The following is a 19,228-nucleotide window of genomic DNA, read 5'->3' on the forward strand; positions in this document are numbered from 1 at the left end:
TGGTGTTGTGGGGGCGGTGTGGGGGGCGGGGACGTCAGCGTGTGGTCAACTAGGTCCTGGAGAGCCAAATTATGAGTTTTTGATAAATTCGGAGTTTGATGAGTTTGTAGATTAAATCATCATGCCAGACCTTGTCAAATGTATGTACGCTCAATGTCTAGACAGACGGCGATCGTGTACTCTCTGAGGTTGGCGAATCGGGTAGACTCGGTATTAGAGCTCCATACCGAAAACATGCACGTTGGTTGGACTACGCATTATGCGTAAAAGGTGAAGTAAATAAGCCGACCCGAATGATTTATTCGGGTTTTCAGGTTGAAGACCTCTAGGGAAGGCGTGCTGAATGGCTTGTTGGGCTTTGGGTCTGTTCAGGGGAAAGAGGTCAAACAGGATTTTGGTGACGAAAGCGGTGAGGGCTTTCGCATGCATATGTGAAAGGTTGACTTCCTCGGATGCTTCGTCGGTTATGTCGACGGGGTCAGCGAATTCGGTCGGTCGGTCGATGATGATTGTGGGAAGGGTTTGGGTCTCGTCTGTGATCGTTAGATTGAGGAATTCAGGGCATTTTCTGGACCGTGCGGGATGGGAACCTTTGCAGAAAGATTCATCCACAATTAGTCTGTGCAGATCTTCCAGGTCTATAATTTTTTAGTTGCTTCTTATGAATCTGTTTCAAAATAGGTGTTATCCTAGGTCGTTTCCCTCGACTCGGAAATATTGAATTTGAAATTGCCATGTTAATGATGAACATCAGCGGTTTTGCCAGAACAAATCTGGCATCGTGCATTAAGAAGCTAGTAATTTGATCATCAGAGGCCCAATTACAGGGGAACGGGACATACACAACACCCAGAGCTAGGGCGGGAATCAAACCCACGACCCAAGGTGTAGCGGCCACGATGCTAACTAACCCACCCAGGTCCTTTTAACTTTGATTCTCCTGGCAGGAACATGTCAGAAAATAATTCCCCAAAGGCATCTACTGTGTCCTGTGGATTTTCGTATGCTATATAGGGTTTCTACAAATGATTATAGGGTCGAAGTAGGTCATGGATGTGTGCCGCTTATTACTTTATGCGAATGTTACTAAATGCCCAAGGATGCACTACAAATACCACACGCATCTGTATAGCTGGTGGCCTAAATTCTTCATACATCAAAAAAATAAAACTAATTCATTACACATATTCACTCTCTTTTTAATTTTAAAAATGTTCTGTGACATCCTTTCGTCAATGCTTTGGACACATTGTTAAATTTCATGTTGCAACAAGAACTCCTGACTGCTGAGACAATCTTGTCAAAGATATTTGTGTATTCTGATTGAGTCATCTCAAATCCACAACAACTTTCTCAGATACTGAAGGTCTTCCAGATTTCCCTTTGTTGACACCTCCAGTTCGAAATCTCAAATCATCAACAACTTCCTGAGATAACGAAGGGAGAAGATTTCCCTTTGTTGAGACTGCAGTTCGAACAAATCTGTTGATTACATCTCCTCTAATGTGAATTTGCAAATCAAGGTATTCGCGATATTCTTGCTTACAAGCGGTTACAGAATACAATCACTCTTGCATTCAATCTCGAAGTATTAATGGAACGAATTACCTACCTGACAATAACGACTTTCACCCTTTTTTATAGCCAAAATAAATTGTCTTTTTTTGCAAGTGTCTTTCTTTTTCACTTTTACAGAAACGTTAAAAGTGCGAAAGTTAGAAAACGTAAAACCGTTGTTTTGTGTCTACTTGTGGCATGCGCAATATAAGATCGCCGACTTTGTTAAACGGAAAATCGCCAACTTCAGGAAAGAAATTAGAAAAACAACTAGAAAAATTAAGCAGAAATTGAATCAGCTTTATCCCTTCAGCGATCGAGTTGTCCTCGATACCTACATCATTATCTAATCACTTTTCAAGAGTATTTTGTAGTTATGCAACCTACAGTTAAAATTACAATAATACCTTCCAATTATTAAAAGATGAAAATCATTGTACACCTTGTATTAACACATTTAATGCTGGGTATCATGGATTATATTATCTTCAAGTTGATAATATAGATCTGTCATAAGAGTTTTGATGAAAACGGTTATCGAAGCAATTATGAGTGCTGGAATAAATTTGTTAGAACTGAAATTTGTCATGACTGGGTAGAAAATTATATAGTCAGATTTTAGTTTTTTATTTACAAATGAGCAGCTTGGTGTCACCCATATGCAAATAGCGGGTGTTCAATTGAAAAATCACTCAGATTAGGGGTTGGAATATCATTTGACAGAAACGGCATGTCTGTTCTTATAACATATAACTTACAACAGAATATGTTCCTGCCAAATGGATGTTATAAGAACAGACATGCCGTTTGTGTATAATGAAACTCCAACGCCTACTTTGAGTGGTTTTTCAATTGAACACCCGTTATATCAAACTGTTACATATTTATTCCACTTTCCTAAGTTAAGTTTGTCTAGGGTAATTTCAACGACATCTGATTTGTTTGTATATTTTGCAACCACTAATCGAAATTTTGGAGATTTACAAAAATTTCATTGTCATTAATATGAATGAAAAGTGTTGTCAGAGTTGTCATTCAAATTTATTAAAATGATAGGGTGAATGCCACCAAAAATAATAAAATGTAGTCGCTGGTGTTACCAAACAAGTTCAAGTTCACGGTAATGTAAGAACATTGACAGAGACCACAATGACCTCGGTTACATTTGCATTTTTTTAATAGAAACTTTAAATCACAAACGTTGTAAATTTTTTAGAATATTAAAATATGATTCATGGGATCTCAAGAGCTAAATACTCAATTTTTAAATGAAATAGGCAAAACTAGGGATTATTTGCTGGACTACTTTAGTTAATTTTTTTAGTTTTTTTGTTGAAATATTCCGTAGTTTGTAGTGTATCGTCTTGTCTGTTTTTCATTTGGCTAAACAATTTTCAAAACTGTAGAGCCTATTATTTTGAAATATTACACACATTTTAAGGTTACTGTTACATAGTAAAACATTAACAAACTTCTTAAGATACAGTTAAGTTTAAAAGTTCACCATATTATTTGGTCTATATGTGGTTTAACCGTCCACTCTTCATGGACTATGTGTTGAAATGTTTGGCTCACTGGAACTCATTAAAATGTAAATTTTTTCTACACGCACTTTAATCCCCTAAAATTCCCCTCCATTTCCGGTCAAAAAAATTATAAATAACTAAACATTTCGCCACAAAAATAATAATTTTTTTTTTCACACCTAGTGCACAGTACTTCGTGATTTTTTTTGTGTTTGCTTGCCTTTAGGTTGTTAACGTTGTTGGGTAGATCATGATGGAACTAAACGAAATTCAAGAAAAAGAATTATTTGACGTTAATTTTAAATATGGTCGTTGGTTGTCCTCTCCGCCGGCCGGCGAAGAAGTGGTCATATCTGGAATGTCTGGTCGCTTTCCAGAATCCGATAATGTCTACGAGTTTCGTGACAATCTGTTTAACAAAACGGAGATGGTTACCGAAAATGAAAAAAGATGGAAAATCGATCACCCCGATGTACCAAAAAGAAGTGCTCACGTTAATAATATTAACAAAGTGGATGCTGGGTATTTTGGGCTCCATTATCGTCAGGCTGATAATTTAGATCCTGCACTGAGAGTTTTGATGGAAACGGCCATGGAAGCTGTTATGGATGCTGGAATAAATCCGTTAGAACTGAAAGGAAGCAAAACTGGGGTATTCATTGGTTTTTCTTATTCAGATGTGGAAAATATGACGTTCGTCGAGATGACGAAGTCACAACAGTTTTGCGTTACTGGGTAAGAATATTTTATTCATAAATTTCAAAATTTGGTGCATGTTATAAAAAAAAATGGTATAGATAACATTGGCCGACACTCTTTTGGTATGGTCGCCAAAAAATACGGAATTGAGTCCTTTGACTTTGGAATTTTCCTAACACCCCAGTTTTTGAGATAGTTCGTAATGGAAAAAGTTACTTGAAACAGATGCGTAGCACACTTGTTCACCTTTATTTGAACGTTACATAGCAATATATCTTCATTTTAACTTATAACGGTTATCATAAAAAAAAAATAATTCGCAAACTCAAATCTTATAGTTTTTCGAAAAAGCGTAGTTCAAGAACGAGGGAAGTTGATCAATTTTTTAAGTTTTATGGACTATTTTTGTTACAGAGTGTTGCTGTTAAGTAATTTTCCACTCCAATCGGCAATGTTTTTATATTTTAAAAATCTAGATGTGCTAGAACATTTTCAAGATTAGCATTGTAATGCGCCTTGTGAGTAGTAGTCCTTAAAGGTTTTTTTTCTACAACCGTCAAAAAACATAATAGGCTTCGGATTTTAGGTCGTTAAAAAATGAATAAAAGGAGACATTTTTAGGTCCCAAAATTGACGAATTAGGTTATAAAAATCTTAGTTTAGGTTAAAAACGAAAAAGCATACATAAAAAAAAAATATATTTGAAAAGAAAACATTAAACAAAACATTATAGAAACAAATATTTTGTGTAACAAACAAAAAAGTCATTAAATACACAAACGATCTATAGTTACGTCCACTAATTCTAAGTTATCGCAAAAAAATGGCGATCAAATTAAAGCAAGTCGCATTTAACAAAAAATAAAATATTAATTCCGGTATTTAAAATGAGTTACAAAAGCAAACTATATATTTTTCTAAATTTTCGATTATAAATTTACATCTTTGATCGCTTAAAACACTTTTAAGTTTTGAAAACGTGCGCTCCACATCACAAGAAGTGATGGGTGCAAAATTAAATATTGAACAATCTACGTTTTCATTTATGTATGTATTGTTGGTAGCATTTCCATTACCGCAAATTACGTTATTTATTGAACATATAAAATCGTATCCTGGATTCTTTTTTAATAGAGAACATAATTTTTGGAACGCCATTTCCCCCACCTTTCCTGGTGTGTTTTTTAAAGATGTATACACTTTTTCCACAATTTCCATACTTTGGTTTAATTTTAAACCTATAGTATCTAATTGTTCTATTGCATCTGCAATAAAGAAAAGAACTTCTACTCCGTTCGCGGTGCGTGCAACACGTGTACTGGTGTGCGGTCTGTGAATAGTGTTCAATTTTGGATTTCTGCCCCTGTGGGGGTAATCTTGGTTTGCATAATTAATCTCTAGTTATTAATTTTTCTTTTCTGCCATCTTTTTTACTATTTTTGTTTTAATTGTATTTTGGTTACTATCACTGGAATTGTACTGACCTTACTGATATTTTCTTGTGCACGGCCTTCGTTGGAGGTTGTGCATATAGTTTCTTAGTTATAGTACGCCTTAATTATGACTATTAAATGCAGTAAATGTTTCCTTAAGATTGGGCGCAATGACTTGAATGTATCATGCAATCAGTGTAAACATTATTATCACATAAAATGCGGTGGCTTAACAGTAGAAAGTTATCAAAGTATGGATGATAAAGAGTTACTTAATAAGTGGCTGTGCTTATTTTGTAAACTGAAAAAAATACTTCATCTACTGGTATACAAACTGATTCTGCTGATGACGAAATAGTTACCGTTTCTGTTGCTGAATTAAAACATTTGGTTACCAACATTATAAATCAGGAATTGCAGCCACTTATTCAGCAAATTGATTCTCTTAAGTCTGAGATACAGCAATTAAGTAATCAGAATACTCAGCTCCGGGAAGATGTTGTAAAACTTGCTAGAGATAATGGTAGCTCGAATAAAACTCCTGATCATGTGCCCACGTCTTCTGCTACTTCAGCCAGGGAAACTTACGCGGAAACAGTAGCTAAGAGCATAAATAATACAGTTATTGTTCGTCCCAAAGATAAATCTCAGACCATCAATAAGACTAAATCTGACATTATGGCAAATATTGATTCTGTTGCATCCTCTGTTAGCAAAGTAAAAAATCTTAAAGATGGCGGTATTCTTCTTGGATGTCAGGATATAACTAGATTTAAACGTCTAGCTGATGATAAACTTGCGGGAGCGTATGTTAGTGAATCAAGTGTTCTGGATTTTTTGGTCAAACAAAATGAGTTTATTTTTAGCAACGATGAAGAGAATGTATACAAGTTGATTAAATTTTTGCCTGTGAAAAATAAGTCTGACCGTTTTCAAGTAATTGTTGAAGTAGATATCGCCTCCTATAAAAAAGCCATTAGCATAGGGCACTGCCTAATAGGTTTAGACAGATGTTATATCTTTTGTGGTATTGATATTTTCCGGTGTTTCACTTGTAATGGTTTTAACCATTCATCCAGCTCTTGCAAAAATAATGTTATCTGTCCTCGCTGTGCTGGGAACCATGGTGTTAAAGAGTGTCAAGCCGAGAAGCTGCGTCGTATAAATTGTACCAACATGAAATCGTCTGGTAATCATGATCAAATAAATGATGATCATGCTGCTTGGGACCGAGATAACTGCCATTCATATAGTGCTGCTATTAACAAAATAAAACGTGATGTTTTTGGCTTATCTTCATAGCAATTATTCCTTGCAGATTCATTCCATTCCCTAAATTTATCATCATTGCAGTCTAGTAGCGACATATCAATCGAGAATTCTGTTGTTGTTGTTTCTCCTTCTATAGTTAAAACTGTTGAGGATGCATTTATCACACTTTATTATCAAAATACTCGTGGTATTAACTCTAAATTTAATGAACTTTATCAATCTTTATTGTGTTGCGATTTTGATTTTATTTGCCTTACAGAAACTTGGCTTTCTAGTTCTGTGCTTAACTCTGAATTTTGCCCTAACAATTATATAGTCCTCAGATCAGACAGAAATTTTGATAAAACTAATGTAACTAGAGGAGGAGGAGTTTTTCTTGCATCCAAGTTGCAATTTTCAACTATTCAACTTGACCTGGCGTCTAAAGGGTTTGACATGCTTATTTTCACAGACATTCTTGGGGCTAAATGTAGTGTTGGCTATTTCAGTTTCTATATCTTCATTGTTTATATTCCACCTAAATCTACGGTTGATGAATACATACTATTGTTCAATTTACTAGGTAATCTAGAAGAACTATTCAACCAACGTGTAATAATTATTGGTGATTTCAATCTTCCTGATTATGACAAAGATTCTTTGTGTGATAAATTTGGCAACAGTAAATTATCTTCGTTGATGTCTTTTTTGAACTTTTTTGAACTTAATCAATATAATAATATCTCTAATAAGTCTGGGAGATATCTTGATCTGGTTCTGTCTAACTTTCATTGTTTTATTAGCTCTTGTGAAGATCCTCTTCTGGAAGAGGATTCACATCACCCATCGTTGTTAGCTTCTTTTAAAAATCGAGAATCTAAAGCTAAAACCATTAACGGTCATCCCTCCTTGCAGCGTTGGAATTTTCGTAGAGCGGATGTTACTGGGTTGTATGAGCATCTATTATGCATTGACTGGTCCTTTCTTAAAAGCATCACTGATGTTAACTTAGCATGTTCCTGTTTTTATAGTAAATTAAACAACATTTTGGATGTACATGTTCCCAAGTCTCGTTCCTCTCGTTTAAGCTCGTATCCACCTTGGTTCTCCTATGACATTAGAAAGAAACTTAAATTGAAGTCCAAATTATGGCGTTTGTCTAGAACCAACAGATCTGAATATAACATTCGCAATTTTAAGACTATTCGCTCTTCATTAAAGAATGACATCAAGTTGGCACATTGCAGATATCTTGAGAATCTGGAAACTGATATTAAAGAAAATCCTAATAAATTTTGGAGTCACATTAGCAACTTAAAGAAACAATCTGGAATACCTTTGCAGATGAATTACTTAAATCGATTAATTGATAATCCAAAAGATATCCTTAATGCTTTTGTTGACCACTTTAGTTCAGGGTTCACTAGCGCTGCCAATGTCAATTCGAATAAGTTTGTTGATGGGTCCGTGAATACTACCATTCATCTAGCTTTTGTAAATGAGTCAGATACTTATGCGGCGTTGAAAAAAATTAAGCCTAACTTAACTTCTGGTTATGATAATATTCCTGGTTTTTTACTTAATGATTGTGCGGCCGTTTTTGCTTATCCGTTATCTATTATATTTAACTTAATAATTAAAACTTTATCATTTTCTGATATGTGGAAATATTCTATTATTACTCCTGTTTGTAAAAAGGGTAAAAGTGATGATATTGTTAACTATCGTCCCATCTCACTCATATCTAATTTTTCAAAAGTTTTTGAAATTTTTCTTCATAAGTTCTTATTCTTTCATGTACGTAGCAGCTTAAGTAATTCACAACATGGGTTTATCAAAGGAAGGTCGTCTATTACCAACTTAGTTTGTTTCACCCAATATGTATCTGAATCGTTTGAATTTAAACAGCAACTGGATGTGGTGTATACTGACTTTTCAAAGGCGTTTGACAGGATTGATCATTCTATCTTATTAATTAAGCTACGCAATTTTGGATTTTCTGATAGCTTAGTGAAGCTGATTAAATCGTATTTAACGGGAAGAATGCAATGTGTTAAGTACCTTGGTCATGTTTCTGACAAAGTTCCTGTCTTATCTGGCGTTCCACAAGGTTCTGTTTTAGGACCATTGTTTTTTGCCATCTTCATTAATGATGTAGTAAAAAGAATCGGTTCCGAAGTATTATTGCTTGCTGATGATCTAAAAATGTTTCGGCGCGTATCTTCCAACTATGACTGCTATTTACTTCAAAAAGATATCAATGAATTCTATAACTGGAGTGCTTGTAATAACCTTCCCATTAATTTGGATAAATGCCATGTAATGACCTTTACAAACAAAAACTTTGTTATAACTAATATATATACCATCAGCAGTACAGTCTTAAAACGCGTTCATTACTTCAAAGATTTGGGCATTATGTTTGATCCCAAACTTACATTTTCGTTGCATTATGATGCCGTTGTTAATGAATCTCTCAAGAACTTAGGATTCATTATTAGATCCTGCAAAGATTTTAAAGACATAAGTACATTTATATCTCTATTTTTTGCTTTTGTAAGATCAAAGCTAGAGTATGGTAGTGTTGTATGGGCTCCGTCGGCGAATATTCACATTGATATCTTTGAAAAAATTCAGAGGCGTTTTTTGAAATTCCTGGTTTTCAGACTGGATGGAGTTTATCCTCCTAGGGGTTACCCTCAAAACTTACTGCTTGAGAGGTTTGGGTTTCATGATTTGAAACCTAGGCGCATCAAAGCCTCGCTAAATTTTTTGAAAAAACTTATTAATTCAAATATTGATTGCCCTCCTTTACTCGGTCAGATTAATTTCCACTCACCGCTATTAACATTACGTCATCCAAACTTGTTTTACCTACCCACTCCTCGTCTTAATGTACTGAAATACTCTCCCATTAGCGAGATGTGCAACAACTACCACCAGTTTTGTGATATCTTTGAACTGTTTTAATATTCACCTGCTAGCTGACTAATATACCTTTAGGGCACCACAGTATGATAGCTGTGCTATATTAGCTGTCGGTAATATCAGTTTCACTAATAATTGGACTGTTATTGGGTCATGTACCTGTTGTTCAATTTCAAATAATAATAATAATAATAATAATAAATTGCTTTATTCAGGAATTCTTGAGCTTTTTTAATGCTTTGTGCATCTGTGGCTTCAAATGACATTACAACCTAAAAATATTCAATATAAGAATGATAGTAAAAAACCATTAGATATTTACTGACGTGTTTTAAAACATCAAAGTGTTCTGCATAAAACAATGCTGCTTAAATCCAAGTGCCCCACCTGGTTAATACAGGTTCTGGTGGGTGAGGTGTATTTGGTAAACTGTTTTTATAAAACTCTACTCTTACTGGTGCTTTTAAAAATATTTTCTTAACATTGCTAATTATCCCATTGACATCTGGATAATTCAGTCTAATTGTTTCAGACACTAAATGTAACCCATTTACCATACATGTTAAGTGTGTTATATTTTCATGAAACACCTTCAAATTAGTACCAGTTTTGATCATGTATGAAGCACCATCTGATACAAACCATTTAACTTTTTTGTGTTCAGTTCCTTTTGGCCACAATAAAGCTACAAATTAACAATTGAATAAATTATAATAATTTCAATGCTTAAAATTATCAATAGCACACCCAATGATTCGTTTATAATTCTCGAGATTGTGTTGCTATTAGTTTTATCAAGCTGCTTCAAAGCTAGTAGAAATGGACGGCCAGCTTCTTCAGAAGATAACTTTCCAATTACTAAATGGGCTATGCATCTTGCTAATCTATCCGTCGTCTCATCGACGCTAATCCATATATCATTATTGCCAACAGAATTTCTAATTTGTTTAATTACCTGTAAATTATAAAATTTATGTTAAAAAGTTTTTAAATAAAAATTCTAGTGCTCACCATATCGTAATCTTTTGGTAAATAATTTATTCCATGGAATATTTGCTGCGGTAAATGCCCTACATAAATCGGTGCAAAATTGCTTTAAATCATTGTCGGAACTAATGTTTACTAAAGTCTGTTTACTGGATTTATTCTTGTTCTTTTTATCTGCATCGCCACTGCAGTGTTGTTCAAAGTGTGATTTGTTTTCGCACTTAAACTAGGAAATGTGAACATAATTCAAGCTTCAGTATTTTAAATGTTTACTTACAACTTTTCACACTTTGCAGAATAACTCATTGTCTTTTCACCACTGTTTGCAGCTTACATTGGCGATTTTTTGTGTAGAAGAGTACTGTATCTCATTTTCACCAAAATAAATCGACAATGTTTTTTTTCAGCTTTTTTAAATCTTTGTTTGCTCATCGTCTCAGTTATTATTTGAAACTAAAAGGACCATCATTCATAGTTGACACAGCTTGTAGTAGTTCTGGGAATGCTCTTCATACAGCGTTTAAAGCTATGAGAAGTGGTGAATGTGAAGCTGCAATAGTGGCTAGCTGCAACTTGATTACTCATCCTGGGGCTACAATTCAATTTTTTCGGTAATTCCATATTTATACAATATAACAATTTCTTTATTACAATAACACATTTTTAGCTTAGGAGTTTTAAGTTCGGATGGAATACCCAGAGTATTTGATCAGGACGCAAACGGCTATGTTAGAAGTGAGGCTTGTACATGTCTTTTTCTCCAAAAGTCTAAAAATGCGAAACGAATTTACGCACAAATTATGAATACGAAAGTAAACTCCGACGGGTTTAAAAAGGAAGGGATAACATATCCTTCATCGCAAATGCAAGAAGAACTTATGAGTGAAATATACAAAGAAAGTGGCATTAAGTTTTCAAAACTGAGCTACGTCGAAGCACATGGTACTGGTACACAAGCTGGTGACCCTGAAGAAGCTAATGCTATAGATAGAGCTTTGGCGAAGAAATGTGAAAAACAGCTTCTCGTAGGTTCAGTAAAATCAAACATTGGTCATACTGAACCTGTTTCAGGTTTGTGTTCAGTCGTAAAAGTACTGATTGCAATGGAAACCGGATTTATACCACCTAATATCAACTTGACAAGAGTACGTAAAGGACTGGAAGGGATTGAACAAAACCGAATGAGAGTTGTGACAGAAGCTACTGAGCTTTTAGAGCATGATGCTGTTGTAGGTGTTAACAACTTTGGTTTCGGTGGTAACAACTGTCATATGGTACTACAAAGATTTAAAAAACATAAAATCGATGGTGGACTGCCGAAAGATGATGTTCCTAGATTAATTTGTGTCAGTGGTCGCACTAATGAAGCAGTTTTGAAAATTTTAAACGATGTTGGTAACAAAAGTTTGGATGAAGAATACGTTGGTTTGCTCCATCAGTTGTATAAAATTAATATTCCAAGTCATTTATATAGAGGATATGCAGTCGTTTCAAAACGTGGCGTAGTGTCGATGTCGTCAAAATTAATGCCTTCTAAAAAACCACACTTGCACGTATTTTTTGGACAATTCGTCAATAATTTCCGAATACTAGCTTCATATTTGAAGAAATTTTCGATCTTCGAATGCAGCGAAGCAAGGTATGTAGACATTTCATTTGTGGGTTTTTAACTAAACTGATTTTTTTTTGACAAAAGCATCAATCAAATTTTGGTACTCAACAAAGTAAAAACGCTTAAAGAAATTTTAGAAGATAAGACAGTAAATGAAGATGCGTTAGGGTCAATATGTGTGCAGTTAATTTTGGTAGATATTATCAAAAATTTGGAATTGTTTCCCACTTGCGTTTCCGGTGACGCTTCTGGCAAAATCGTTACTGCTTATTATTACAATGTTATTCAATTGAAAGAGGCTGTGTCAGCAGCTATACAATTTAGTCAAATAAAGTCTGATTCTAATATGAATTTCCAAACATTACCAAGCTTAGTGGATTCTAAAGATAAAAACCTAATGAGGGAGGATTATTTAACTCTTGAAACTTGTCTTAAATCATCGAAAAGCACAGTAATACTGAATGTATCCGATCTGTCACTCAATGGTGAAGATAATTTACTAGTGGAAAATAGTGACGTCAATTTACTGGGTCTGTTGGGAAGGTAAGAATTTTGGAGTAATGAAATTTAAACAACGCAAATTGAATTTGTAGATTATATACAGAAGGTTACCTTCCTCAAGTTCACAAATTGTACCCTCAAATAAACTTCCCTGTAAGTAGAGGCACCTCAATGGTCTCACCTTCTGTTCAATGGAATCACGAGAAATCATGGGACACATACAAATTTAGTGACTTTACGTCATGGGACGCTGAACAGAGAGTACACAGAATTTCATTGTTATACGAGGACCATCAGTTTGTGAATGGCCATTGCATTGATGGTAATTGATAAGTATAAACCTGCACTACGTAATACACCATAGGCACGAGAAAGAAACTCGTCTAGAAGCTTTTGAAATTTATTATTTAAAACAAGTCAATGCATGCAATGTGAAAGTAGCCAATCGCCCGATGAACTCGATTCTTAGCTTACTTAGGAAGTAAAAATAAGTTTCATAGCATTTTAGCAGGGTTTTCTTTTGACCATAAGTTACTAACATTATAAACGTTTTTAGGACGTAACCTTCTCCCTGCTACCGAATATTTACATTTAGTTTGGCAAACGTATGCACAAAGTCGACGATTATTAGCGTCGGATATTCCTGTATTATTTGAAGACTGTAAGTTTATCAGAGCTGTTACAATGCCAAAGAGTGGTTACGTAAAATTGCTTGTAACGGTTCAAAGGGGAACAGGCAAATTTGAAATTTTAGAAAACGATTCGATAATTGTTAGTGGTCGAATCCAATCATGTCCAAATGCAAGTCAACAACAAGTTAATCTACCAAATTTTGATTCTTTGAGTGACAATAAATTAGAAATATTGGAACAAGACGATATTTATCGAGAATTTTACTTAAGAGGCTACAATTACAGGTTGGTTTGACAACAAGAAAGCAGAGCTCGTTACATAATATTTTCAGCGGTTTATTCAAATCAATTAAACGATGCAATGCAGATGCTTCTATAGGACTGATTAAATGGGAGAACAATTGGTCCGCTTTTATGGATAATATGCTTCAGATGAAAATTCTTCAGTTTGACACGAGGTTGCTTTTCGTTCCTATTGGAATTAAGAAAATAATTATAGATCCATTACAACATATTGACATTGTGCACGAACAGGATGCCAAAGATTGTCTTCTACCTGTTTATGCGAACAAGAATTGCAACTTCATCAAGTAAATAAACTGTTCACTAATATTACAGTTAAAAAAGAATTTTGGCTTGTTTAGGTCTGGAGGAATTGAGATTCATGGAGTACAAGTAAAATCCATTTTCAAGAAAAAAACACTACTGGAACCAGTTTTAGAAAAGAACGTGTTTGTCCCAAATAATTACTCTTTAGGTTTAGAAGAAGCAGTGAGAGTCAACACGCAGATAATCTTAGAAAATAGTTTAGAGTCCACGTTCAAAGCTGTGGAAATCATCAACGAATTCACGGACCCAAATGCTGAACACATCTTAGGTTTTGTCAATAAAACCTTAGAACATATCCCTTTACTAACTCCTGACCTAACCATTTCGTCAAAAACAACCATAACTGAGACACCTGGTATGAAATTCGAAAATGTAACGTTAACACAAGAAAGCAGCATACTTTTATACGTTGGAAGTAAAATTCTACAACTAAATACTTTAAAACAATGTTTGGTGCCTCTTAGCAAAAATGGATTTATCCTAACACGAGAAGATATCAGTTTCAGTTTAGAAAACGACATCAGTGAAGTAGACATTATAACTGAGTATGTAACACCCAATGAAAGAATATTTTTAATGAAGAAAAAAGTTGAAAATTATAAACCCAAGTTAATTGAAGTATCTTCGAGTAATGTCAGTTGGCTCCCGGTGTTACAAAATGCTTTAAATCTTGGAAAAGATGTTATAACTCATGCGACAAATCGGGATCCCGAAGGAATATTGGGTTTAATAAATTGCATCAGGCGAGAACCCAATGGAAACTTAGTTAAGTGTTTCTTCATGATGGACGATGCTCCTGAATTTGATCCCCAACATCCGTTTTATAGTAAACAAATCAGTAAAAACTTGGCTATGAACATTTATAAGGATAAATCTTGGGGAACATATCGACATTTGGTTTTGGAAGAGAAACCGAAGATCAACTGTGAACATTCTTACGCATATTTTAAATCGAGAGGAGACATATCCAGTTTCGAATGGTTAGAGGGACCTTTATCTAAAGAAGTACCACCAAAAGAAGGACAGCTTTTGGTTTCAGTAAGTTATATAAATTATAGTTTTTTTTAAATGATTACTCTTTGTAGACATGTTATTCGTCAGTTAACTTTAAAGATATTATGGCCGCTTCTGGACGTGTAAATCCCGAAATATTACAACCCCATCGACTTGGACAAGAAATTCTAATAGGATTTGAATTTTCAGGAGCAGATTTAAGGTGGTGTTAATTAATGGAAAAAACAACAAAGTTACGCAGTTTATTTACAGTGGCCGAAGAATAGCGGGAATGACTAACGATCAAGGTATTTCGTCCTATGTTACTTTGGATTCTTCCTTAATTTGGAAAATACCTGACTCATGGACACTTGAAGATGCAGCGACGGTTCCTGTCGTGTACTCTACTGTTATTTATGCTCTTTTAGTGGTACGTGTACGAACAAACTCATTTCTGGAATAATTTGTTTTCAAGGTTGGCGATTTGACACCGGGTTCTTCAGTTCTTATTCACTCAGCTACTGGTGGTATTGGACTAGCTGCCCTAAATATTTGTCTTCATTATAAATGTGTCATTTACGTAACTGTCGGCACTCAGGAAAAGAGAGCTTATTTAAAAGATAATTATCCACAAATTCCAGACAACCATATTGGAAATTCACGAGACACCTCATTTGAACAAATGATCAAAAGAGAGACCCAGAATAAAGGAGTTGACATGATTTTGAACTCTCTAAGTGAGGATAAACTCCAAGCTTCTATCAGATGTTTAGCACGAGGAGGAAAGTTCATGGAAATTGGCAAATACGATTTGGCGAATGACAGTTCTTTAAATCTTTTGCTCATGGAAAAAGAAGCTAGCTATCATGGCATATTGTTAGATGTCGTTTTTAGAAACTTTAAAGAAATGAAAACTACAGTGGTAAAACGTTTAGTAGAAGGAATAGAAGCAGGTTTTGTAAAACCACTTCCTAGGATTGTGTTTAATGAAGACGAAGTTGAAAAGTCATACAGATACATGATGACAGGCAAACATATTGGAAGAATATTGATCAAGCTGCGGAATGAAGCAGATAGTGTCAGTAAATTCAAGATGATGTCAAATCCAAGGTAAATTACCATTAATAACAGGCTAAATGACATCAGAATTATGTGGCCAAAATTCGAAATCGGTCTAGTTTGGTTACAAACTTGTGAAATTTTCAGGAAATTTAAGCGATAGCTATGAGTACGGTCTTTCTTCCTCACATAAACGATCACTTGTTTGTTGTTCGTTATTCACATTATTCACGTTAAGTTGTCAAAAAAGCTTACAGGTACATCTGAAATTCAAGGGGGGGGGGGGCTCAAAATCGTAGCTGAGCACTCATGGAAGTAAAAAAGTGACTAACCCTAATAAAGTAATATTCGAAGATAGTTGTGAGCAACGTCGAATTCTTTAATAATAATTTCGTTGTTTTGCAAAATTTTAAATGTATCTAGTTAATAAGGTCCATCAGACACTAGTTGTGAAATATCAGCTGGTCCCGGTGCTTTGAGAGACCTAGATGGTAAAGATGTCGGTTCTGATACACCGATTTTGTCTTCAGATTCCAAATCATCTTCTTCATCCCATTCATCGATTTCCACATCACTCAAAAGAGTTACGTCCTCTTCAGCTGCATGCCATTCCTTATCCTCATCTTCAATCTGCATTTCGTTCAGTATAGCTTTTGAAGTTGAAAGCCCCGGATATCTTGCTTTTGAGCTTTGACTGATGGTATCGAAAAATAAATAGTCAGTTATGCTACGTTTCATTTTTAAGTTCTTCGCGGTTCTGAACCTTGAAGAAAGGGAAGCACGTCAAGTAGGGAATGTGAGGCATTAGAATGAATTTTTACACACACTTATGAACTATTTCATTTAAAATCTTACTACAAGATGTCCATGTAGATGCAACATGAATGTAATTATCTTTTTAAGTTTCCACTGTGACCTGCGTTACTCCTACGTCGTTATTGGAGGGCTAGGTGGAGTTGGTCTAGAATTAAGCGACTGGTTGGTGCTAAGAGGTGCCCGAAAACTAGTACTAACTTCGAGATCGGGAGTTCAAAGTGGTTACCATCAGCACAGAATTAAGTAAATTATAATCTCTTCAAGCACTAAAGATATAACCCATCATTTTAGTATTTGGAGGACATACGGTGTCCAAGTTAAAATATCTACGAAAGATGTAACCACCGAACAAGGATGTGAAGATTTAATTAAAGACGCGAATGAGCTTGGACCTGTCGACGCTATTTTTAACTTAGCTGTAGTTCTTAAAGATGCACTATTTGAAAATCAAACTCAAGAAAACTTCGAAGCTTCGTTAGCACCAAAAGCTCGCGCTACACTATATTTGGATCGCGTTACTAGGAAATTGTGCCGAAAATTGAGGTTTATTTTTAACTTAGATGTGCCTTTTGGTTCTGATTATATATTTTAGGTATTTTGTTATATTTTCGTCAGTATCCTGCGGTCGTGGGAATCCGGGTCAAAGCAACTACGGTATGGCAAACTCTGTTATGGAAAGGATATGTGAGAATCGAAAACGAGAAGGATTACCAGCTGTGGCTATCCAATGGGGCGCAATTGGTGAAGTACTTAACAAATTTTTAAAGACTTCGTAAGATTACAAACATGTTAAAGGTCGGTTTGGTAGCGAAAATGCAAAAGGAGAATAAGGAGTTAGTGATTGGTGGTACCCTTCAACAAAAAATTTCAAGCTGTCTTGAGGTGTTAGATATTTTATTAACACATAACTATCCAGTTGTTTCTAGTATGGTAGTTGCCGAAAAAAATAATAAAAGCGACATTCTGAGTGCAGTAGAAGCAGTTGCTCGTGTTTTAGGAATAAACGACATGAAAACCATCAGTCAGTATACGACATTTGCAGAACTCGGTATGGACTCGATGATGGGTACAGAGATTATTCAACTTTTAGAGAAAGATTTTGAAATTTATGTGACTTCTAAAGATGTGAGAACTTTAACATTCGCGAAGTAATTATTACGCCATTAACAAAATGTTGTTATTGATGTGGCACTGAATTTTAGACTAACTGAAATAGAAGCAGAGAAAATGAATAAATCTGAAGAAGTTGTAAACAAGAAAAAGGAGGAAGGCACAAATTTGCTCATTCAATATATTCCCAATAGTGAAACTGGTGACTTGCCTATTGTAAAATTGAAAAGTCAAATAGATTCATACGCAGAAGCTCCAGTCGTGTTTCTGTTACCAGGACTGGAAGGCGTCTTCAAACCACTAGAGTATTTGGCAAATTCATTAAAAGCTGACGTAATAGGAATACAGTACAACTATAACAATCCAGAAGACAGCATTCAAGAAATTGCTCAGAATACACTGCCGGTTTGCTAAAATTTATACATTTTAAAGTTGCTTTATTACACATGTATTATATTTTCAGCACATTGAAAATTATTTATCCAGAAAAATTCCCTTCTACATTGTCGGATATTCATTTGGGACTGGAGTCGGTCTAGAATTGATTAGTTTACTTGAAGCGAAAGGCTATAATGGTACGATAATTTTAATTGACGGTTCACCAGCATATATAACGTCTTCTCTAAAAAAACAGTTCATACACGACACAGATGCTCAGTTCCAAACTGCAATTTTTAGCAAAATTGCTACTTTTGTGATTCCGTTGGATGCATTGTCGCAATATGAGGTAACTGGTAATCTAGTTAATTCCATTTATATAACTACAGTGCGCATGCGCTTCTTTTAGGAAACGTTGCTCAAGTGCAAAAATTTAGAAGAACGAATGGATTTGCTACTGGCATTATTACCACCCGAAACAAGTAACAAACAAAAATTAAAAAAACAGGCAGGTCTTGCACTATACAGCCGTTGTAAAGCTCTACTTAACTATACATTTAAAAATAAGAAAGTTAAATCACCAGTACATCTGTTCAAAGCAAAATATTCGATGGTAGACGAAGGAGATGATTATCAGATGTCAAAAGTAAGTGATGGCCTGGTACAAGTAACTACAATAGATGCTGATCATGTAACAATTTTAAATAGTCCAGATCTTGTAAAGGCTATTAGTGAAATCGTAGCCACGAAATCTTAATTAAATAAAATATTCATCTTGTGTTCTTTTTTTTGAACTTATCCAAACTACAAAAAAATTGTATTAACCACCGTTATTTTGAAATCATCGTTTTGTTTTTGAAAATACAAAGAGTGGGATGAATCCGAAACGATTGACAAAATTTCATTTCTTTAAGACAACACAGTAATGCGTTGGCTAGGTAAGGATATAAGTATATTTTTTTTAATTAAATATGCTTCACTCAACTAAACTAACGTTATTTCAATGTTTGTTTTATATTATTTATTTTGAACAAGATTTAGGACTAATATTACGCATTTACCACAATGGAAATAGAATATGTAATATCGTTCACGTGTTCGCCATTCTGATGAATTAAAGTTCTGAAGTCCAAGATA

The 19,228-nt window shown here is 34.7% G+C and overlaps 1 protein-coding gene across 1 annotated transcript; it reads left to right on the forward strand.

The window, feature by feature from the left end:
- Positions 1-2,336: 2,336 nt before the first annotated feature.
- Positions 2,337-18,848, forward strand: LOC135138585 (fatty acid synthase-like). Its single transcript, XM_064068565.1, has 19 exons — positions 2,337-2,474; positions 3,331-3,818; positions 10,789-10,992; positions 11,049-12,020; positions 12,078-12,536; positions 12,587-12,816; positions 13,051-13,411; positions 13,459-13,716; positions 13,771-14,767; positions 14,821-14,951; positions 15,002-15,158; positions 15,204-15,826; positions 16,649-16,846; positions 16,895-17,146; positions 17,196-17,349; positions 17,399-17,751; positions 17,806-18,118; positions 18,177-18,440; positions 18,501-18,848. The coding sequence occupies exons 1-19, from the start codon at positions 2,337-2,339 to the stop codon at positions 18,846-18,848; spliced, it is 6,900 nt and encodes a 2,299-aa protein (XP_063924635.1).
- Positions 18,849-19,228: the final 380 nt, after the last annotated feature.

The sequence above is a fragment of the Zophobas morio genome, unplaced genomic scaffold (assembly GCF_036711695.1).
Source record: "Zophobas morio isolate AGI-343-1 ecotype UQ-CSIRO unplaced genomic scaffold, CSIRO_AGI_Zmor_V1 ptg000030l, whole genome shotgun sequence".
Taxonomy (NCBI): Eukaryota; Metazoa; Arthropoda; class Insecta; order Coleoptera; family Tenebrionidae; genus Zophobas; species Zophobas morio.

Bases quoted from the DNA above. Each gene is read 5' to 3' on its own strand.
- LOC135138585 (XM_064068565.1), top strand. From the start codon at position 2,337: ATGGATGTTATAAGAACAGACATGCCGTTTGTGTATAATGAAACTCCA. The intron at 12,021-12,077 runs GTATGTAGACAT...TTTTGACAAAAG, and splicing joins TTCGAATGCAGCGAAGCAAG to CATCAATCAAATTTTGGTAC. The intron at 15,159-15,203 runs GTACGTGTACGA...TTTGTTTTCAAG, and splicing joins TTATTTATGCTCTTTTAGTG to GTTGGCGATTTGACACCGGG.